This window comes from Macrobrachium rosenbergii, chromosome 43 (genome assembly GCF_040412425.1).
Source record: "Macrobrachium rosenbergii isolate ZJJX-2024 chromosome 43, ASM4041242v1, whole genome shotgun sequence".
Lineage (NCBI taxonomy): Eukaryota > Metazoa > Arthropoda > Malacostraca > Decapoda > Palaemonidae > Macrobrachium > Macrobrachium rosenbergii.
Window position 1 is genome coordinate 53,342,267 of NC_089783.1, and position 24,574 is coordinate 53,366,840.

A 24,574-nucleotide genomic window follows, 5' to 3' on the forward strand; every position below is an offset into this window, starting at 1 on the left:
TCAGTAGATGAATCATATTCGTATAGAACAAGCCCACAGGGGCCACTGGCTTCAAATTCAAAGATAAATTAATAAATAAATAGATAAAAATTAGAGTAAATGATTGTAGGTAACATGTAACTTCTATGAAGATGAAATCTCGTAGAAAATTTATAGATAATTGTTAGGCTAGAAAGTCACTTGACACTTTTGTTGGGGTTGACTGTAGACACAGGAGCGTTTAGGAAATCTCATAAAGGACCGAGAATATTAAAAATCTTTATAGAAAGGGGTTGCACAGCCCCAGCCCAGCCATCTTCAGGGCACAATGCTATAGGTTAATTAAGATTAAGGGAAGAGCAGCTGAGATGTATTAAGTTTGTTACAGATTTCGGCAAAAGCATACTTGTGAATCCCCGGGGTCCGCAGTGGGAAAAGAAACTCGTAAGAACAGCTTTTTTCACGCTCTTGATCCTCGCTACGGATACTATCAATAAGCACCTGCTAACTTCCAGACATTTATTAAGAAAATCACAGAACAATTACAGAGACAATTTTTCGGTTCGATGCTATCCTCGGACACCCCATTCTGCTTTTATGGAATCGGCTGCTTTCTCTCCTATCATGTAAGTCGGCGCGCCAGTGTTGCCAGAGGTGGCCTGAGGCATTACGGAGGCGTCCACTACGCGGAGACCTTGTACACCTCGTACCCTGAGAGAGAGAGAGAGAGAGAGAGAGAGAGAGAGAGAGAGAGAGAGAGATTCAGTTTATTATTATCCATCATGTGAACACTTTCATACAGAACAAACCTAATAGACCACCACTATGGCTATTGACATTCAAACTGTGCATGCTTTCATGTTAAAGAAGCCAAAGAATGCTTGAAACGAAACTAAAGCACGTAAAGTTTGGCAGAGAACAACTGAAAATAATAAGGAATAATGACTAATCAACAGATGATCGAATATATACACAAGTAACTTGTCAACAGCGAATGAGAATAAAATTGTAATGATCGAGTTCAGGGTTGTCTTAAAGTCTAGCACTGGGACCCTTACCTTCCATTCACATCAGTACAAATGTAAAAGATTAATAAAACTAAACCTATAGATTTGTTGGTCTTTTTAAGTTAATGCTTCAACATGAAAAAACGTGTTTTAAAGCGAGGACTTATCAATACAAACGTGTGAACCAAGTAACACATGCCTTGAAAACCGAAAAAATTTCAGGAAAAAAGCTATCCTCATTTGTTACACACATGGTCTAGACCGAGATGGAACAATATGGATGATTCGTTATTCATCAGCTCTGACCTTCACAAGGCCGAAGACTCTCTGGCAAGAGATCGAGTAATTACTCCCTCTGACATGAGACCTTTCATGAATAATGTGTCATGTGGTGTCATTTGGTGTCCCTAGAATTTTGCCCACGCTTTAGACCAGTGGTTCTCAACCTGGGGGCACTCTCCATAGGGGGGCGTCAGCAATATCTAGGGGAGGCGCGAAGCCTAGGAAAAATTTAAAAATTCTAGAATTATATTCGTTATTTTCTCAACAAGAGTGAGGAACTAATATCAGAAGTTTATAAAAAAATGAAAAATTATCGCCTTTTTAACGTTAGTTTCCCATAGTCTTCCACTCTAGTTAGACTCGCTAGGGTTACCATTACTTTGTAATTATTTACCTCCCTCCCTGTCCCTCAAACTCCTCTTTCTTTTTTTTTCCTCCTAATCTGGGAGGGAATTTTACTCATAGATGCAAGGGGGCGTGGAGGGAAGGACCAGCTCTTAGAGGGGGCGTGGTAATAAAAAGGTTGAGAACCACTGCTTTAGACTAACCGTGTTCGAGCTTTACAGTTTTGCTCCCTATGATGGCAGAGGATTGGAAATAATGTTGAAGTTAGTGTTCCTAATTTGTTGTTTAAGATTAAGCCAGTCTTGTGCTGGCACGGGCTCTTGCTCCTGGAGCATCCCGTAACTGTTCCTAACCAAAGGCACAGGGTTATATCACTGTCAAGCGCAACTATTCAGTTGGAGCAAGCCTTAGACGCCATCAACTTGGAAAGCAGGCATCCATAGAACCATAGTTATGAATGAAAAAATGGAAAACAGAGAGGGGGATAATACCAAAGGAAAACAGCAATTATGAACAAGTGTTCGTCTAACATGAAATTTTCGGATAACTCCCGATTACATCTTACGTTTTAACAGGTACGATAATGGAACTGAAGCTAAAGAAATTGATTAAATTTATTGTCTGTAATAAGTTCACATGGTCTACAGATGCAGTCCCGCATGAAATATCTTTTGGGTGAGGAGACAGAAATGTCAACTTCGGGAGGATGCAAAATGATATCCTAATTCCTGTTAAGTGTAGTTATTATATCAATCTTAATTATTTTTCATAATAAAATAAAGAGTAAATAAACTACCTTAATTTATGCAGCCATCTACCACACTTGAATTATATACAGTGGTAATGTAACTTGTCTTCTCTAGGCTCACTCACAGAATGGAGGTCTTACACACCGTCTAAATTTCTCCAAATCTTATTCAGGGGCAACGAACTCATCTTGAACTTACTTGAGGTTGTGGTCAACGACGCCGAAGGGGTCAGAGGGAGGGGCCATTTTACAGGAGCCGGCCAAATGAAGGAAAGTGCTTCCCATGTGACGAACGTAACATGCCCAGTAACCGTCGCTGGCAAATTTGAAGTTGGCGCATTCGGGAAGAGGCTGGAAAAGAGATGTGAATTCAGTCTTTTGGAAGGGAAGATAAAAGGAAATATAATCGAAGGAAAAATTAAATGAAATGTAATGGAGGGAAGGATTAAATGTAATATAGACGATGAAACTGCTAATAAGGAAGCCCGCTGCTCATTTTTGGATAATTTTCCATTTTCTGCATTTACTCGCAGGGGCGTTCCCAGACATTTTGGGGCCCTGGGGGCACAGTCCCATTTGGGGCCCCTCCTATGGGGTGGGAGGCGAGCAGAAGCGAGCCAAAACAGGGGTTTTGGCGGGGTAGCACTGTAAGCCCCCCGGGAAAATTTTTAGAATATGAGCAATTATAGGATAATTTTAAAGGCACGTGTAAATGCAAATTTCAGAAATTTTATTTCTTAAATTTCGCATTTTGGGCACCCCCCCCTCACTTTGGGTCCCGGGGGGCGATTTCAAACAGTCACCCCACCAGGAACGCCACTGTTTACGCGAGATGTTTATGTAAGCAATATCTTAGGCTGTAAAATTAATAACTGAAACTGAAAATTTTTATTCGTGAGAAAAATGACGAATTTTTAAAAAAGGCAATTAGTACCGAAGTAAGAACGAGAACAATCAGATCATGGTAGGCCTAAGTTCTTTGTAAAGGTTTTTAGTGTGTCACAGCCATAATACATGTTTGATTTCGACAGTTATTTTGACAACCGCGTTTGTTGCTGAGTGCGAGATGCAACCAAGTGTACGAAAATGGGTTCCTGGGAAACTGACGTCGCACCAACGACTCGCAGAGTTTACCCTGAATATTATTGTGTTCTCCAAAATGAACAGAAAACGTTTATTTCGGCATAATAGAAAACGAGACGTTGATCTCGACAGACCGTTAAAAATTATTTTTTGGGATATCTCTCTCTCTCTCTCTCTCTCTCTCTCTCTCTCTCTCTCTCTCTCTCTCTCTCTCTCTCTCTCAGTAGAGATAATGCGTATAAGTTCAGGTGGATATGCATTAAACATGAACTTGCAGGGAAATTGGTTGTAAACCAATACATTATGCTCAAATCAGCGCACAAGTAATATGTGCATAATATGCACCCGAGATTTAGCCTATAGTCTATTGTGTAGCTCTAACTTTGTCTTTGTTAATTTTCAAAGACAGGACGAGAAGGATACTTACCTTATCGTAGAATTTCGGATAATAATTTTTGGCGAAAGCGGAAGTGTTTCCCAGAGCTATGGATAATTTGACACCTGGAATCAGACAAATTATTAGTACGAGGCGAACAAAACGTTGACAGTTAAACACTCTAGACTAATAATTGTAATTTACTATAATTTATCAAGTTTATTAATATATTTTATTATAATATTACGGAAAGACACAGACAGACACACACACACTCTCTCTCTCTCTCTCTCTCTCTCTCTCTCTCCTCTCTTCCTTCCACCAGAGTCCGAACATCGTCCGGATGGCTCAGATAATTCGGGTCGATCAAAGGAGCGTCTCGAGGGTTGTTGGACTTGAGCCGGATCGTCCCTCGGCTTTTGGGTCGAACCAAAACCGGGCGGATCGAGTAGCCTTCTTGGCCTATGAGGTCACCCAAGTAATTCAAAAATCTCTGAGAGTAAAAAAGATTTTATATAGATATATTAACAATATACAGTAGTACCTTGGCTAAACCGATCACGGTTGGGTCTAGCCTTTCAGATAAGTAACCAAGATCCTATATTAAAGTTGCGCTTGAATAATTTCTAGATATCTTACAGCTAGCACCAGTTCCACATAGTTCCTAACCTAAACTAGTCTATGCTTTCCATTTAACATTCAGTTTAAGAGGTATCTGAAAATGTATCACTTCTGAAATGGTAGCACAGCAAAAAAAAAAACCATTATATGGCAGCTAAATACAGTCTGCTAAGCTTTAGTCCGTGAAGTTGAGTTGTTACTTTAATATATATATATATATATATATATATATATATATATATATATATATATATATATATATATATATATATATATATATATATATATATATATGCATGCATACATTAATTCTTACTGACAATCATATTAAAAAAAAAGAAATATGAGACTAGATTAGTAAAAAGAAATATAAGATATAACGGATACAAAACTAGAATAAAGTCAACTATCATTTAAACACTGTACAAAAATACAAAACCCAATTAGAACCAATGAGTGATTACAGTTGGACTTTATTAAAGCAAAATTTGAAGTGTAGGAACGTTGGAAAACTATCATATTATTGGCATGATGTATATCTCACAGAGCCCCAAATGCACAATCTATATTTTGTTTTTGCTGAATAGTTCATGTAAAAGTCCCACCAAAATAAGATAACAGAACATTTAAAGGTACTCAGTGTAATGAATGGTAGAGGATTAAAAGCGAAAGACCGCTTCAGTATAAGGGAAAACGAAAGTAATGATTCAGTAAAATTACATGATTAAATTGGGAGACCATTCGTACCTGACTTCAACACGTTCTGTATTATGTGATTCTAACTCTTATAAGCAAGGACACCATTTTTTGTTATATCTAGTTTGCGACTGATGCATATGCATGAAATCTTCCCTTTCCATACATCCAGTTTTAGTCACGAGGCATAACGGATCATAAGAGAATATTTCTCACTTGCAAGCCGACGGGAGGGGCAATCAAAGAAGTGAAATGGGACATCTGGAATGAACAGAGATGTCTGACCTCAAAAGAAGCGATGGATGTTATTGCATCTTGAAGACAGAAATGCTTTATGATGGGAAAACAAAAGTATGGAGAGATTTCCAAAATATGAACGGCGAGAGAGGAAGAAGATTCCGGTCTCCAAGCTCAGTACTGGACCGAACTAAACCAGTGGAAGATTTCCAAGACTAAAGGTGATATTTTGGCAAAAAATAAGAAAAAGCATAACAGAACTGGGTTAAATAAAATGAAGTTCTGTTTACAGAACTTTTTGCAAGGTTAATCAATGCAAAAAAAAAGGGATAATTCACCATTTTAAGGTCTCGTAGAAGCATATTATAAAACAGGGAAAATCTCTATAACAGGTTTTGACTAAGGAAAACTCTAAAGATTTGAAATATTAGGAGTGACAGTCTAACGTCCCACGCTCTTCCAGACAAGCAAGTTAGATTCACAGGGACAGTATTTTGCCTGAATGGGATCTTCCCCATTCACCCACTCACTTCTCTGTTTAAGTTGTACAACGACGGATAAACAATGCCGTAATCACTGGTCGGAAGGAGAGAGTTGAAGAATATCTGAGTGTCTGGCCAAAGTGGGTCGACTCCTCCTCCAACATTGACCCAAGAGCTTGGCACTTCTGCTGGGATTTCACTCAACGGTCCTTCGGGTAAGAGAAAGAAAGTAGATAATGAAAATAAAATAAACGGGCAAATACGAAATTCAGTTCATAAACTGAAAATAATCTGTTTGGTAAAAATAAGGTTAGAATATTTATGTAGAAAGGCTACTCTACAGAGAGAGAGAGAGAGAGAGAGAGAGAGAGAGAGAGAGAGAGAGGGCGAAAAAACTTAATCCCTGTTAGACTAACTACTAGGAATGCTGAACTAACGAAGAAAACGTCAGATCATCTATAATAGACTGATATCCGTGGGACAGACGCTGGACAAGAATAATCACCACTGCTCAAGAGCTGTGACTGAGGACGATAATGTACCCTCAACAATAGCATTAGATATGTCGTACATTAACTCTATGAATGAATGAAATAGAATATCAACAAACTAATCTGAATAGTTTATTCTAGAAGACTCTTCTTTTATTGTTTAGCAGCACTGTTTATCTTGACGCTGAAGGAGGTGAATTCTCTGAGACTCTGCACAGACCAAGGCAGTGACGGTTGTCCATAGGAGTTACTTAGGCGTTATTGGTCTAGATGGAAAGAAAAAATCACGCAGCTCGTCATTGGAGATTCAGTTGAGACCGCGCTGTGAACGTTAGTAGTCGCTGATCTAAAAATGATACAAAAAGAATCAATTCAGTATTCGATACCTTGTTTATTCTTGGCGTACTGTTTGACGGTTCTTGCACTAAGCTGAGAAAGCACGTTGGGGATAAGACCCCTCTTGACGGACCAGCTCAGACCCATGATGTTGATGTGGTCGTGTAGGTTCATGCCCACTCCAGGGACATCCGCCACTAAATTTATCTGTGAAAATATAAGATAAATGACACATCAACAACAGCAAAAGATTCAATAATTGCGTAGGTTTACTTGTGAACTGGTTGATGCTGTTATTCAAGTGCAGTGCAAGCAGTGAGTTACCTTGTGCTTGTATAGGTGTTCCTTTGGACCTACTCCAGACAGCATGAGGAGCTTGGGAGAGCCAATGGCTCCAGCTGACACGATGACCTCTCTCTTGGCCCCTACGATTATCACCTGTCGGGGAAGGTCAGAAGAGACCAGTTAGAATGAGAGGCCCTTTTGGACGCGTTTCACACTAGCCTACAAAGCTGAAAATTCTACAGTTTTGAAGTTACTGCGGTTTGAGATTTGCTTCCATAAGCAACATCCTTCATGTTGTAATGAATTTGCAACGCATACAGATACAGATGCATGTGTGTGTGTGTATATGTGTGTGTGTGCGTGAGTGCAAATATAAATTTTTAAAAATTTTCTGAACACAAATGTTTATGTCTATCGATGTTCAAAATTCGACTTTGGGAAAAAGAGAGAAACTCCTGCTCAGTATTAGTTCGGTCATTAAAAAAATTATGTGAATAATATTATATCAAATATTTTGTTTGTCAGTACTATATACTCATATATTTTCCAACGGTGCAATATTCCAGTAGGCAGTTTAATGAATTAGAAATGCTGAAATGCGTAAGGTCTCTCTTCTTGAGGAAATAAGAAAAGAAGATTAATGTACTTTTCTTTACCTTGCCCCGGTGCTCAAATTTCACTCCGACTGCCCGTTTATTGTCATCGAAGATGATCTGCAAAATAATGGAAAATGTAACTAAACACAAAAGAATTGATGAAATTAATGAAAAATTCAGTTAGAACATCATTTTGAGTTTATTACAGACGTTGAACTGTGCATGAAAAACAAGGAAATCTGAAAGCGACCACAACAAACTTAACGCTCAGATATTTGCTATCCATTAATCTAGTTCCAATTTGTATAAAAACCTGAAAGATATTTGCAGTCGTAAATTTATTTCCAGTTTGTACCTAACCATAGAGCTATAGGCAACCACTGATTTCATTTCTGCACCTTACCTGGTGGGCAGTGGCGCTGTGGAGGATGTGCAGATTGGGTCTGGTTGAAGCAGGCTTCAAGTATCCACTGGCAGCTGAAGACCTCATTCCGTCTCCGATCGTGACGGTTGAAACCGAGAACCCTTTGGGAATGATACGAAAGGGCAGCTCGATTATTAAGGAGCACTTGTTCCTTTTCGCTTTTAGATACACGCAAAAAAAACTTACATAATGCATGTTTCAAGCTACCTGTTTTTACACACAAATACATAGGCCTATATATATACTTCCATGCTACTAACCTAACTGAATTGGTCCATTCGAATCCTCGTGGACGGGGTATCCAAGTTCTTGGCCCCCGAGAATGAAAGCGCGCGTCAAGGGCCCTTTTGCAAGCTGTCTGACGGATATAGGACCGGAAGTGCCGTAGTATTTCCCTGTGCGAAATCGGAAATGTTAGTTAAGCTTGGTAATACCTGGTGGAAATGTAACTTGTACAAAGCAAAGGTTCATCGGTTCCTTTTAAAATTACAAAATAAATGAAGACTTATATGACTTAGCAGAAGGTCATGAAAGAAAATATTACTTTGTGCATTAAAGATAGTAATGATCAGGCATGTCAAAGATGTGTAAAAAAAAATGGTCGCCAAACAATGAGTCAAAACACGAAGTATATTTTTTAATAATTCTACTCACTTGCAGGATCATTGGCAGACCCTCGATACCTTTCAGCCTTGTGGAAATATTTCAGAACGGACTCAAAATCCCAGCCTGGATTTCCTAGAGCAGCCCAGTTATCGAAATCTTGTCGACTTCCTCGAACATACTGGAGGCCGTTGATAGCAGAGGAACCTCCGACAACTCTCCCTTGAGTTAGCCTACCGGCCTGATTCATTTAAATAAATAGCCATAATTAGTTTAGAGAAAACATGGACTTGATCCCTTAAACCGTAAGCTACTGAGTATAGCCTCAACATTTCATCTAAGCAGAGTAATATCTACTGGTCCTGCGGCTCTGTCGCTCATTACTATACTCAAGATTTGAATGCAAGTTATATTATTTAAGATGGAAATATTTGTTATTCCATACAACAGAAAGGGTTAATACTCATATGGAGAGCAAGGAGAGCCTACCACTGAAATGGCTATATTAATAATCATGATATTGACTTCAGTACAAGAAGACCCCAGTTGCAAATGTTGCTGTCAGTGTTAAATTCCAGAAATAAAAGCTCACTACATCAGAGTATATTAAGTCACAGAGATCTTGGTTAGCCACGACAGAGAAGTCGATTTGGACCTATGTACCTTGTGAAATTTGACACTCAGGCCAGAAAAATCTATGTGGACCTTCACATTAAACTTATATAAACCTTCATTCTATTGTACCTGGTTAACGAAATTCTTCAGCCCGTGTTGTTGAGGTACTGAGTTGTAGCCCCAGTCGGCCGAATATCCAGGGAGGAAACTCAGGGAGGCAAGGGCTGGAATGACGGAATCGGGAGGAGGTGGACTCCCTGCTTCCAACAGAAGTACGTTCCAGCCTTCTATCTCAGACAGTCTTGAGGCCACGGAGCTCCCTCCTGGTCCCGAACCAACTGTAAAGATTTTTTTTTTTTTTTAGGAATTTGTGTCCTTATTCAACGATCTTCAAAGAAGAAGAATAACTGTTGATGCCACCTATGACAAAGAGATTATAGTTTTTTGTACGCATTTAGGCACTGAAATCAAGCATAATTCACCAACAGAAAACAGCAATAGTATAAAAATGGTTACTTGAAACAAAATGTGCGAGGAGTTCACAGTGCAATGAAATAAAAACGTCAGAACATTTTCCTTATAATGGATACTAGGATCATGTCAACACTGGCGAACCCACTCACAGCAGGGTTCGTCATTCTTTACAAGAAGATTATTGGGTTCGTTATTCTTTACGTGGTAATAATCGGGTTCGCTGTTCTAGACATGAACACTTCGGTACCAGACATTTGATCCCCCCAGGGGCTAGTACTAAACAAGGTGAAATACATTTGACCAGCCCATGGACTAGTACTATAAACACGGCGAAACAGTGTAGATGAATCAGTGTTTCGGCGTGTTTAGTACTAGCCCTATTGTAGAATTGGAGTTCGGACCGGAAAGAGTTGGCCATTCTTTACATGGGGATTATTGGGTTCGCTAATCTTGACATGATCGGGATACCATAATACCGTCTGTGGTTAGAGACATACTTATACAACACAATAGCAAACCATGAAGAAATGCACCACATTTCCAACGCACAAAGCCAAAACTAAAATTATTACAGAGGAGTTTTTATACGACAGAGCTCCTACTTGTTCGTCAATCAAACAGACTAAAAAGATAAATATAAAATAAATACTGGAATAAGATGGTTCTGAACTTTCATCATAATCAGTCATGTCAGTTCTTTCATTTTTGATTTCTAAAAGGAGGTGTGTCACACGATAACGAGTTTCTGTTATTTTGTTTAGAATTATTTACATAAAAAAAATGTGCTCAAAGTAAATACTACTGTGTGACAACTGCAGACGAGTAGTACTGTAGACTTTAACCAGGGTTCTCAGCGAGCAAGAACAATGAAGTTAACGCACCCTCTTGACAGTTTTAGAACTGTACGACTGCATTTTGTATAGGTTACACTAAGCTAAATCCTCCGTGCAGGGATAAAAGTGAAGTAAAATCACCAAGTCTTAACTTACCAACAATGAAATCGTAGCTCTCCGTCAGCGGTTCTCTGAGCCCGTAGTAGCCGGTTTCGTTCACCAAAAGGTAAAGAAGAATGCGCAGCAATGGAAGGGCGGCGGCACTGACAATCCTTACCAAGGCGTCTACAAACATTTTCTTCTCTTATTTTTTAATATATCTGGAACAGAGGGACGCTTTATTACATTACATTTTTAAAGAGAAGAATGTCATTGCTGTGTTTAAGCCTAATGTACCGTAACGTAGCAGGCCTACACACACATCTAAACACTAGTCGATCATCTAATGAAATGCAGTCCCAAGCATTCTCAGTCAAAAACGAACGGTACATAAATGTACCTACTAAATTTCTGTCTCACATCGGGATCGAAACCAGGTCTCTCTCAATCGAAAGGTCGACGGGGTTCGATCTCAGTGTGAGTCAGAATTTTATTTCTGTTCCACACGTGATTGTGTGTATGTGACACACAATCTGGAACAGTAATGAATGGTTCGCCCTCATGAGATGATACAACGAATCGTTGACTTTTGGAAATATATTGTTTCCGCTGATAAATGCTTCCGCAGGAGTACAAGTAATTAAAATCGTTTAGACCAGATCCCTCTCTCGTTTTCCTTTTTTACCATAGTCAAGCTTACACTTCAAGGATAGAGCTGTAAAGAACAAAAACTAGTTTCACAGTGGTCCATTTTTTACATGTATGTATAAAAAAAATATCAAAAAAGGGCGTAAGTACGAAACGAGGCCAAATAAACGAAAGTGAGCTCTAAATTCTCGCCGCAAACCGCTTAAGAAATATTTTAAGTCTATTGTTGCCACATGACGAAAAAAAAATCATGTCGAGAGAAATTCCCGGAGCAAAAGCGACAATTTTGGACGGTAAATAAAATGACTGGTAAGGATTTTTTTTTTTTTTTAAAGTTTTGATCATCATAATTTTAATTTTTGAAACAACCTCAGCATGAAGGTTCTGCAGAACCAGATTTCTCCTGACTGGTAAGTCGACGAAAAGAATGCGGTGTAAAACAACAGTGTTCCATTGAAAATCTATTCAAAAGACGTGGCGTGTATATTAATCAGTATTGTTTTTAAAAATATAGACAGATATATATATATATATATATATATATATATATATATATATATATATATATATATATATATATATATATATATATATATGTATGTATATATATATATATATATATGTGTGTGCGTGTGTGTATCAGCTATAAATATATATGATAACACTGCCATACCAAAAACACAAGGGACAAATAAAAAATAATTAAGCGTCCCGCGGATAACACCAAAACCGCGAGCTTTCTCGGAAGCAACACTGCAGAGAATCAAGTTGCAACTAAGGAAATCAGGAAAAGCAAAGAACGGATCGTAATTATCCCTTAATAACCCTGTTTCACGATTCTTTCTGCATAATTCCTTCGCATCATTAGAACGAGCGCAAGAGCGGAGAGAGAGGCCGCCCCCAGTCGTTCAAAGTCACGTGACCAAAAGTGGCCGTGACTTCACTTGGTATTCCAGAGGTACGATGTTTTTTTTTTTTTACATTAAGGAAAAAAAATTAGTCTAATCAGGGAAAAATATCTGAGGCTGGCCTTTCGTGGCTTTGGCAATAAGTTGAGCAAATGTCATTCTTGCAAAATTATAATTATACTGTATAAATATTTATATATATAAAACATGCATATATACATGTATATATATGCACATACATAAATATATAAAGATATATATAATATATATAACATGCACATATAGATATATATACATATACATACAAACACATACATGTAAATATTTTTGTATAATACACACACACACAAACACACACACACATATATATATACACACATATATATATATATATATATATATCTATATATATATATATATCATATCTGGGTAATCGCCTTCGACTCAATCGTCAAAAAACTCGGACCAGACATCAGATAAATTATTAAAAATAAAGAGCGAAGTTTTTATTTCGTGTTCTCATCTTTCTCAATACATTTAATTCCTTGATTAGTGTATTACAATTACTTTCAAGACTGGACCTTGTCAAAGCTGTTAAGGTATTACAAAAATATAACGAAAACAGAATAAAACGTAAATATACATAGTCTTGTTCTCACATTTCTCATAACATTTATTTCTTATTGATGGTATTACTTTAAAAACTGGATCGATTCAAAGCTGTCAAAGTATCAAGAAAGATATGACAAAAATCGAATCATCATGACAACGAAGAACTAAGAAGAGTAATTGTTTTAAACTCTCAATGTGAAAACGAACATTCTTAGACCATCGTTATTTCAGGGAAACTTCTTAATTCAAAGTAACAACAATAATGATCAAGATTGTCGTGTTTACCGAAAGGTACAAATAAGGAGAAATACAATTATTTCGTGAGAAGACGAGACAAAACTATGTATGCTTTATCGTAAGTTGCAGGTCGTAAATGAAGAAGAAGAAAAAAACGACTCTAGAAGAGGGTCGCCAAACGTCAAATATGTACCGGCGAGGTTTACCAGTTTTTCAGAGAGCTCTGTCATAATTTGTTCTGCTACTATACGTAAAGGGCACTACTTTGGCTTGCTAGCTACGCATCACCTACTCAGAGATGCTAGTACTAAACATGGCGGAAGCTCCTTGGTACGCCGTGTTTTTAGTACTAGCCCCTCGGGGATCAAAGTACTATATCCACCCATTTCTATATAGTGTGGTCGACAAATTATATTAAAAAACGATATCTTCGTGCGGCCGTCTACTTTACATTCACCATACGGCGTTTAGTACTAGCACAATAGCACCTCGGAGTAGGTGACGCGTAAATAAAAAGCCAAATATTTACATAGAACAAAAACCATAAAGGTTGTGTAATTTGCAAAATAGAAACGCATTATTTTGCCGACAATTACACAAGGTAATTAATCACTTACAAAAGTATAAATACTGTATGTGTTTTCTTAACAAATCTTGAACTTCTCTCCCACTCTCTCTTTCTGGGTGAGTAAGCTACAAATTTTCACAGGACCATACATACATACACAACACATATATATTGTATATATATGCATATATACACATACATACATACAGTTCCCGCAAACAGCGGGTGGCTCCCAAGAAAAACAACACAACAGTCACAGACATATTCTTACTTTATCTGCCAAGTCATGGATGAATCGACCGCACAGGAAACTTCCACAATATCAGCCACTTGAAAACGCTCATCAGCAGCAGCGATTAGCACCCATTTACGCAAGAGCTCATCGTTCACATCGGTCTAGCACGCACTCCATGTCGAAACACTTCAATTCAGTCTTTCACCAAAGCTGGCTTCTTAAATACCTTTTCTGTGTATTTCCAATCTCACCTTCGCAATTCCTCTTGATCTAAATATACTTCGCAGAAGATCCAAAAGTCATTAAACTCCACTTTTTTTATTATTCATATACGACCATCACACTTCATTTCCGCAAAGGAGGGATTCTTACGATATCTCTCTGTGCGTCGTGACCCAAGATCTAGAAAAACCCCTGACCTACACCACTAGCTGAACTGTTGTAGCCTATGATTTGTATTACGCTCGGTAATACTTATCGTGTGTTAACGTTTTCGTTTCTATGCTAACGTTTTCATCATCGCATGATGTAGTTTGGTTTATTTCAAGATTACCTGTAAGTTGGTATTTTGAGTTAACTGCTGTTAAAAGAGGACAATTTAAACTGCTGTTGGATTGTTTATGCCGGTGCTTTGGGCAAAATGGATGGGAGTTTTTGTAAAATATTCGGATTTTTTCATCAACACATTAATGGTACAACACGGCACAATAGAGAATAATGGAAAATTTAACAATTTACATATTAAGAGAGAGAGAGAGAGAGAGAGAGAGAGAGAGAGAGAGAGAGAGAGAGAGAGAGAGAAGAATTCAGCTAGGCCGAGGTTTCAAGACAAGGTCCGCTGTCACTCATAGGACCTTGATCCCATGCAGGATCTGGCCTGGTGAGTTGACTCTGCCAATGCTTCGCCTAAACAAAAAGCTTGTATCTTTGCACTGGCCATCAGGAAGCGTCCTTTATGACTTAAATGCTCGGCGAAATGATGACGGAAGATACAGTTCTCAGATTTATCTGATGGGGAAATTATTAACCATTCTTTTCAAATATAAATGTATTACGTGTTTGAAGTAGGAAAACCATTTATGATATCTTTTTCGGAAAACAATTCTCGAAAGTGTTTAATAATAAACCTGTATTCTGATATGTTTATTGCTTCCGGGTATACAGTTCCAGGACTTTTGAGTAAAAAAAAATCCTCTATAACATATCTTTTTCTCCGAAAATGTAAGTGCAGGGAATGAATGAATTAGTTTAACTTGCTAATCACTCTCGGAATATGAATTTCTAAAGAGCATTTGAGAGATGATTATTTATAATTTTACCCAGGAAAACGTATCCAGGACAGAAAGGAGTAATAAAATAGTAAAATAATAAAAAGAAATAGTAAGCACGGCCTTTTATTTTCGTTTTCAGTGTACGTCGTTGGTTCCACCTCTTCGTGGTTTTCTGAAATTTTTCCTCTTGCTGCTAAACGGTAAATATTTTTGCCGTCTCAAACGGGTCAAGAAAGAATATACCCTGACAGTCAATAGTGGTTTTAGGAATTAAGATGATAAATTGCGAATAGTATATATAGTTGCTCTTTATTAACATTCGTCAAAAAAGAGAGAACAGAAGCGTAATTATTAAGTGAAAGCCCTCTGCATTGAAGGTATGGACCTGTTTTTTATATAGTGATTCGTTTTAGTTTCTCAAGGTTTTTTTTTAGGAATGACTTTGACACAGAAGGAGTGTGAACAAAGTCATGGTCCATAATTTTCCAGGTTTGCAGCTCTACAAAAGAACTCTTTGGCTGGCTTTACAATAATGAAAACGATTTCACTTTTATTGCATGCAATACGTTGTTGCTAAAGGTTTCCACTTCAATATGCTTCAGTCGACATAATAGGCCTAATGCGCAATGTAAGAGGAGGCTCTAGCTGCCAAGAATCTCCAACGAAATAAGGAATTTGTTTTCACTTTCATCACCTAGACCTTCATTTTATCTTCCCTAAAACTAGTTTGACAACTTTTCGAGCTAGTTTTTAAGACGTTCGTAGACAATTGTCACTGAATAATTCCTGAGTAGGTTACTGACATAGACATTTCTTTCCACAGATGATTATCAGATTATCTGGGTTAGTCTTCCAACAGGCTGGAAAAACGCTGCGTTTTTTTTTTTTTTTTGCAGCTTTACTTGGTATGTGTTTTTTTTTCTTTTATCTTCTTGTTCAGTTGTCAACACTGGTATAGCCACCAGCATAGGCAGCGAAACAAGGAAAATTCACTCCAAAAAAGAAAGAGTAAAGGTGATAAAATGTCAGAGGTCCGGTTTTGCCACAAAGATTCCAAAATAGTTGGGTCCACAATTTCTCCTTCGATCAATGCCAACGCATTGGGGAAAAAAAAGAAACACTGAAGTTTTACCTACATTTAAGGAAGTGACCCAACCACAATGTCAGTTCTCCCTATATAAGCAGTTAGGATTCCTTTGACGTTTAGGCCTGTCCCTTTGGGCATGTCTGGAAAGTGTTTATTTACCATCCTTTATTACAGAAGCAAAGGAGGCTAAGAGGAAGATTAGACCTATGAAACCAATTTGAAGCGAAAATAATGCACAGTCCCCCAGTTTTTTACCTATCGAGCTTTACATACCAACGAGGCAAGAAAAACAGTGTCATTTGCCATTGGCATTGCGAATGCGTCGTGAAGCGTGCCAGGACGCCTACTGTTCTGAAGTAAAAACCTGTAAATCTTGCTGGGCAAAGGAGGCGAACAAGACGAGGTAGGATATGGCCAGAAAGTGGAAAGTCAACCTTAACCTTGACATTGTTTTGTGGGTTTTGGTGATATGTGATGATGCCTTGTAGGAGAAGACAAGCTTGCAGGGGTGGGGAAATAATATCCCGATTCATAGGTTGTTTTATTCCATACAGCAAGCAGGTATATGCAGAGAGGCCGGGCAAGGGGTACTATTGGCGCCAAGAGGAGCAGGAAGAGTATAGTTATGCGAATGTGCCTATAGCGCAGATTCATGCGCATGCGTTAGCAACGGACAGTATTCATGAAGTACAGAGTACACAAACATACATCAATATATACAGTAATCCACAGGTTTTGTGTTGAATTTACGTATAGTTTGATGACTAGTACTATCAGCACTACTTCTGAGAAAATGGGAAACTGTACATACAGAATTTCTGTGCAAAGAAATCGAAAAGCTCACTGCCGCCCAAACCATGCTGGTTCCGGCGAGCAAAAAGGTTGCTAGACCCACCTGTTGAAAATAAGGAAGATGAAATGATATAGGGAGACGATGGGGGTGGGCAAAGTGGTCAGCATCATGAAAGTGTAGCGTTTGAAGTGGTGATTAAATAGGCTGACCCTCGATTTTCTATGAATTCCGCTTCAGGATTCACTTTCTTCAGGGAAAAAAAATCATTATACTATCAGCCATGATTAATTCTACCAGATACTTGCTTTCTGTATAGATATTCATATCTATATGTATATAATTAAGTATATCTTAGTTTAACCAGACCACTGAGCTGGTTAACAGCTCTCCTAGGGCTGGCCCGAAGGATTAGACTTATTTTTACGTGGCTAAGAACCTACTGGTTACCTAGCAACGGGACCTACAGCTTATTGTGGAATCCGAACCACATTATGACGAGAAATGAATTTCTATCACCAGAAATAAATTCCTCTAATTCTTCTTTGGCGGCTCTATATGTATATAAATATACATACATGAATATATACATATATACACGCACGCACACATACATATATCCTGTATATATATGTGTTATTATATGGATATCTATATATTTTTACACATATATGTATAAATATATATATATATCTATATAGAAAGTAAGTGTCTGTTAGAATGAATCATGGCTGTTAATATAATGAATTTTTTTCCCGAAAAAAAAAAAACAGCTGATAAGTCCGCAACACAACCATCTTCCCATGGTGACATGATAGCTAACGTAAGTGAAGGAGAATCAGGCAATGACTGAGATAATAGCAATTAGAGTAAAAGAATGAGTTAATTACCGTGAGAACGATTAGGTATTGTTCGTAAGGCCTCTTATAAACAATGATTTATAAACGATGCAATCGGTGCAGCCTGACTTAGGTCGCATCTCCTTCCTTCACTGGAATACAGTTCTCCGGTGTGGATGTCTGCTTGTGCCAGGGATTCACCTCATTTAGATGAAGTGGGTCGCATTCGGGTCGTTTCGGCCGCAAGCACGTTTACGTGCAAAATGGGCCCCGTGTTTAGTACCAGCCCCTTGAGGATGTACGTAAAACATGAAATAATAATGGTAAAATAAACATAAAGTCTTACATTGTTTTGGATGTTAGGCCTAAAGTGACTTGCGGCCGAAACGACCATAGGACCGAGTGGGTCGCGGTGGCAAGCAGCTGTCACCTAATGTTAGTAGTTAAGATTCTTACCTGAGCCATCGACAGATGGTCTCGTCTGTCAATTTTTCATAAAGCTGTACTTTAACAGAGATCTTGCACATTCACTGTTGGCCCCCGATCCCCTTTTCCTGCCGAGAGCGACCAGATTCCCAGAAGAGCAGCACCAGTTTGCAGTAAATGTGCCTCGCTGTCGAACTTCTCCAATCCAGAGGTCCTTTATTCCTTCATTCACCGTTGGGCTGTGGAACAGCCCCCGTGAGGATGTAGTGCGATTGGAACTTCAGAAGTTCAAGCGGAGATGCAATGCATTGCTACCCTAGCACAATTCTCCTTGTTTACTAATAATTTACTGACGTTTTTATTTATCTACTTATTCATTTGTTAATTTACCTGTTTTTCTAATAATTGATCTGTTTCCTTATTTCCCCTTACCTTCTGTTACTTCTTTCGAATGATCATAATTCTTTGGAAACTTGAATTTCAAGTCAATGGCCTCTTTGGTCTTGTTCCATATGAACAGGGTTCGTCTTCTGAATAATAATAATAATAATAATAATAATAATAATAATAATAATAATAATAATAATAATAATAATAATAATAATAATAATAACATGAAAATAAAATAGAACAGCCAACAGATTACATAACCCTTTCTGAAACTGTTCGAACCAAGTGGCAGTGATCTCTCCACCTTTTTCAGTACAGACTCGACTGGACTTACATATGATTAATTCATGCTCGGGTGCCGTTGTTACGCACATGTACAAGATAGCCTGCAATGCCGAAAGATACAAGATAGCCTGCAATGCCGAAAGATACAAGATAGCCTGCAATGATGAAAGAGTAAAATGACTTCTTAAGAAGCAAATAATTGCTATGCACGAAGCATGGTCACAAAATCTTGAGTGCCGTGATGATACAGTCTTTCGAGAAACACCTTCGTTAACTACATATTTCATATTCTCACTTAATTAACAAAACGCTTAATGACCCACTGAAAAGTACATAGTCGATGACTTGTTGCTTACAAAAGAAACGTCGAAAAGATGGGAAAAAGTGGACTGCAGATAGCGACAGGGTTTCAATGACCGAATGAAAGCTAAGCAGCGGGCTGAGGTTGACTTGTGGTCGAGGCAAAAAAGAACGTTCAGGGGTTGTTTTCAGATTTATGCTGGTAGCCAATTCTAGGATCGTCTTGTAATCGAAGGTGTCTCTCTCTCTCTCTTATATATATATATATATATATATATATATATATATATATATATATATATATATATATATATATATATATATATATATACAGATACATACATATCGCCTAAAGTCCTTGACTCGCACTTGGCCTTCATTATTACATTTGGAATTGCATACTGGATTAATTCTAGCTGTCAGACTTTGGTCTATACCCTCTTCAGTTGATACATTACATGTAATTTAATTTATATGACCGGGATCATTCGTGGGAGTTTGTCGTAGATCAGCACGGTGGTTTCAACCAGAGCGAGGCCAGCACATGCTCTAACGCACGAGACTAGACTATGATTTTGGATTTTGTTTCCAGGCTCTTAATTGGGAAAATTGTTGATGACTGACAACCAATTACCAAGAAGCTGCAAAATATATCAGAGTGGCGAGATTGATAAAACAGGATTACTCCTTTTTTGAGCTGTGATGGCTCCCTGCCAAAACTAGTAGAAGAATGTTTGAATATGTGCAGTGACTCACCCACTATCGGGGCTGAGTGTCCAAGATACTTTAAAGACTTGCTGCGTATAATCCAGTCTCAACTGATGGAGTCAACACAAGAACAGCTGCCAATAGTCTCAAGTTATTCAAGCCAATATGCAATTCGAATGTTGGCTTTATAGAGCCTTGAAATTTGATGCTCCAAAACTGTACAATAAACTCCCACTCAATATCAGGACTGAAAATATCAAATCTTTCAGAAAAAAAGGTAGATTTTAATTTCCTCTGAGTGCCATAACAGTGAGGATATGACAATTGATACGTAGTAGGCTATATAAAAATCTCAGATTGTTTCTGCATTATTATGTACAATACAAGACGAGTTGTGTTCTATCGCAAAGCAGCTTTGGCGGATTGGGGATCTAGGAAGAAAATAAAAAGGAATAAACGGTGAATATTAAAAAAGTAAAAGTGGCTATGCCCGACAAGCAAACGAGTCGTTTTTTAGTTCCTTTGCCAATCTTTGTTCATGGCGGAGAGATGAGTGTGATCTGTGCTAAACATGGCAAGATTTCTGTTCTAAGGCCGGGACTTCCATCTTGCAATATACATGCTTCGGAGGACTACCATTTGGAACAACGAATTGTTTGTTACTACTGGGCTTAATATTGTTATATGATTCTAATCATCATTAAGCAAAACATGCAACTATTTGTATGAAACGACCTTAAAAGGCTAACAATTTACAGAATGTGCATGGAGGACAATGTCCACCTATGAACAAATGTGATGCTTTGCGAATTCAGTGGCAAAGTATTCATTCATGAACACCAGCTTGTACAATTGGCTACTGTCCTTCAAAGGCAAACACAGAATCTACCGCTGTGGAGCAGGATATCCCATGCACGTGCGAATCAAAGAAAGGAGCGGATGTGCATGGCCACAGGTCCTCCGTGTGGAAGGATCCCCACCGAAGTCCCCCCACCCCCCCCCAGGAAATGCTGGGGACGAAGAACGAAGCTATCGCCGACACATCGTCGTTTCCTGTTTGTTACTCTTTGGCTAAGTTAAAATACACGTTTTAACCTATTCCAAGCTAAAATACATACAACCTAGGCTTAAACCCCGCCATGAATGATCAGCCTATCGAGATAACCCACGCCATGAAAAGCATTGTGGCTGTTATTCTAGGAATTGCTTGTTCTAGGCGCCAACGCATAGAGATATTGAAAAATTATTGTTTTTACTGTTCCAAGCTAAACGGAGGCTCAAAGAAAGGATTATCAGCATAACGACGAATTAAAAAAAGGAGCTAGTATAAAAAAAAAAACTAGTATAAATAAAGGGTAAAACAAACGCACCATTACATTTGTGGCTATGAATGCGATGTCCTTCTGCAAGAGTGAATTCAGAAACTCGTCTCAAGAAGGTATGAAATATTATAGAGACGAAAATGTATGCTATCGTCCTCTCCAGAAAACAGCCAATAGCCTATAAACACTACACATGCGGGCCCTAAGGTTGTTTCACATTATATTCACCCACTATCTAATTTGGGTACTGGTACGAATATTTGTCCCGTTAATTTCCCATTGCGTCTTTGCTGACCTAAACAGATAATTATGTACATGATAACAGTTAGACTGTTGTTGTGATCACAAGGGAAAAAGGTTATATATATATATATATATATATATATATATATATATATATATATATATATATATATATATATATATAACTTGATTTTAACATGTCTCCAGGCGTGTATATATGTACACACACACACACACACACACATATATATATATATATATATATATATATATATATATATATATATATATATATATACTGTATAATGTATCTGTGTGCGTGTGTGGTTTGACTTCTGACGAACGCATTGGAAGCAAATCATGCTTAAGAAATCTACGCTAGAAACTTGTACAAACAAAATTAAGTTTTCCTGCTTGTCAGTGACATTTTACTGAATCTTTTAAAAGTTCTCTTCTGAGATATTAGAGGGAAAAAAATTTATTTTTTCTGTAATCTTTCCACGCTTGCTTTTTCTTATCTCTTGTTGGTGGAAGCATCCTTTGGATAACGGTGAGAACAGCTGCGTTCGTTTTGTCACAGAGTGTTGTTGAAGATAGTAGATAAACCAGCGCTGTTTGTTATTAGTACCATTAATCTTTTCAGTATTTAGCCGTTTCCACAAACATGGGGTAGCTTAAGAGACTCGGCTGACTGTCTCCGCCACATTCATACTTTAGCCTGTGGATCGTGGACGAACTCTGAGCGGTAAAACTGTAAAGAAGGCTCATCAGTAGTTTGTCGAAAACCCCCCACAAACACGGCTCATATCTTCAGCGCATTCTTGCCCTTACTGGTTCTCAAGGCCTTTCCTTCCACTCCATCTATTCAGTCTATTCTAGGCCTTCCTTTCCTCCTTTCCCTCATCGCTTCAGATTTATACACTCACCAACCCATTTTCTTCCATTCTTTCTACATTCCCGGATCATCTCAAAATACTCTGTTCCATCCTTTCACCTATACAGACCTTTTAACTACTTCTTCGTATTTTTACATTTCTAATCCTGTCATTTTTTCTCAACATCTTTACCCCTTTTTCTTTCACTTGCATTCACCATCTACACTTCGCTTCCGTATAGAAGAGTTGGCTCAACACTCCCTTTTATTCAGCCCACTTTTATTAGCCTGTACGAATGCTGAAAAATAAATCCAGTGCTGTTTACAGTGTGCCGAACACCCTGGCTTTTACAGTAGAAGGAAGCTAAACTGTACTTCATTGTTTAAAGGGTATCTAAAACGAGTTATTTTTTTGTGATTGCTAAATGGCGGACGTAAATTATAAATGTCAAGGTTTTCTATTTAGTGTCATTGCATTCTTGCAATCTGTCAATCGTATTATTTGTTTATCGATTTTTTTCCTTCTCTTCTTGAGCCTTTTTCAGGTGATGTGGCCGGCTTTCTAAGGGAACATTTTGACTTGTACATTATGCGCAATTTACTGAACTGAGATATTATTAGACTCAAAGTATTATAAATTGTCAGTTTGTATGATATGTGATGATCAAATGTCAGTATGTTTATGACACATTGCGAACTTCCTGAGTATTACTGCATCAGTTTCTTTGTGTTGTTATAAACCACATTTCTTTTCACATTACTGACGTCTCAAAATAGAATTTTTTTTTTTACGTTCATAATATATATATATATATATATATATATATATATATATATATATATATATATATATACATATATATATATGAATGTATTTTTATATGTATTTGTGTATATGCATATAAGTAGTCGCAAGAGTAACATTAAAATATTTGCAACTTTTAATATGCATTTACTGAATACCTCTTTAGACCGAGGAGTATTCCAGTGAGGCGTAAGTGCCGAAGTAAATGTTGAACTGACAAGATGAAATTGGAATGAGGTAAATAAACGTATCAGTGTTCGATAAATGTACGAGGAAAGTCATTGTCGGGGTATAGTGAAAAAACTTCACCTTTTTCGCAAAAGTCATTGTCTCATTGTCTCGCTCAGTTGAAGGACTGTTGATTGTGAATGTTATTTCTCTCTATCTCTCTGGTGATGATAGTAATGAAAGTACATCGAAAAAAAGCACCAAAAATATGTACACACTACCGTATGTATTGTACTATGAACTATGCACTGTACCGTGAAACCTGTATTGAAATACTCACTTCAGTCTTGGTAGCTTTCCTTCTTTCAGCCAGTCTTGAGGGAGTCGCATTCAGCAAGATATCCTCACGGTAAAGAACTAGTTTCGAATGCTAGGCATCTGATCGTAATCCTGTAAAATATTCCACATTAAATCATTCCTTTATAAGCGTCCCGATTTGCTAAACCGTCGCAGGTAGACTCTCAATTTCAGAAAGTGGTTCGACTTATATATATAAAATCTTCACTCATTCGTAGCCCTTACTTAATTTCCGTTCACACGCCCACATCTTAACAAAGCCCACAGCGTGTAATTGCGCAACAATTCAGATGGCAACGCGTATTCCGCTTTGGGGTTTTTTATATATATTTATATATTTTTGATTTCCGGATTTCAGGCGTTCGATGGCAACTTCCCCGCGACAGAGGCGAGCAAAATTTGCAGACGCGACGAGACGTCGACTCAGAATAGACTCAGGTTTGTTTCGGGGTGGATTCTACCGACTCCAGAGAATAAAAAAAAAAAAAACTTTCTTGTACTCGTTCACCTTCGTTGCTGTACGAAAAAGTGGCCACTTCTTTCCGCAATGGAGGAATATTGGGCAGGTGGGCCACAGCCAAAGATTATATCAAGCTCTTTGGGCCTTATAGCAAATAGGGAACATGACATGTAAGAAACGCTGGGCACTTGATCGGGTCTAACACTTTGGACAAGTGGAGTATAGCACGTATTAGTGCATATGCATATATATATATATATATATATATATATATATATATATATATATGCATATATATATATATATATATATATATATATATATATATATATATATATATATGTATGTATATAAATTTCTGACTCACATCAGGATCGAACGCAAGTCTTTCAATTGAAAGACCTGGGTTCGATCCTGATGAGAGCAAAA

At 37.8% G+C, this 24,574-nt stretch overlaps 1 protein-coding gene across 3 annotated transcripts; it reads right to left on the reverse strand.

Annotated features, from left to right (window-relative positions):
• Nucleotides 1–484: 484 nt before the first annotated feature.
• On the reverse strand, nt 485–24,097 carry LOC136828912 (glucose dehydrogenase [FAD, quinone]-like). Of its 3 annotated transcripts, none has more exons than XM_067087233.1 (14): nt 23,669–24,097; nt 10,670–10,833; nt 9,336–9,544; nt 8,643–8,832; nt 8,249–8,383; nt 7,968–8,089; nt 7,625–7,681; nt 7,008–7,121; nt 6,734–6,890; nt 5,905–6,065; nt 4,135–4,313; nt 3,872–3,944; nt 2,561–2,712; nt 485–690 (listed from the first exon to the last, which is right to left on the reverse strand). In XM_067087233.1, exons 2-14 carry the CDS (start codon nt 10,806–10,808, stop codon nt 549–551), a joined length of 1,830 nt encoding a protein of 609 aa, XP_066943334.1. In that variant the 5' UTR covers nt 10,809–10,833; nt 23,669–24,097; the 3' UTR covers nt 485–548. The 3 variants fall into 3 exon arrangements, with proteins under 3 accessions (XP_066943334.1, XP_066943336.1, XP_066943335.1); XM_067087235.1 differs by lacking the exon at nt 23,669–24,097 and adding an exon at nt 18,264–18,378; XM_067087234.1 differs by lacking the exon at nt 23,669–24,097 and adding an exon at nt 13,857–14,262.
• Between the last annotated feature and the right edge of the window lie 477 nt (nt 24,098–24,574).

Excerpts from the sequence above, each read along its gene's own strand:
- LOC136828912 (XM_067087233.1), bottom strand. The coding sequence starts at position 10,808 with ATGTTTGTAGACGCCTTGGTAAGGATTGTCAGTGCCGCCGCCCTTCCA. Across the intron at positions 7,682-7,967 it reads ACAGCGCCACTGCCCACCAG|ATCATCTTCGATGACAATAA; the intron begins GTAAGGTGCAGA and ends ATTATTTTGCAG. Across the intron at positions 691-2,560 it reads GTCGTTGACCACAACCTCAA|GGTACGAGGTGTACAAGGTC; the intron begins GTAAGTTCAAGA and ends TCTCTCTCTCAG.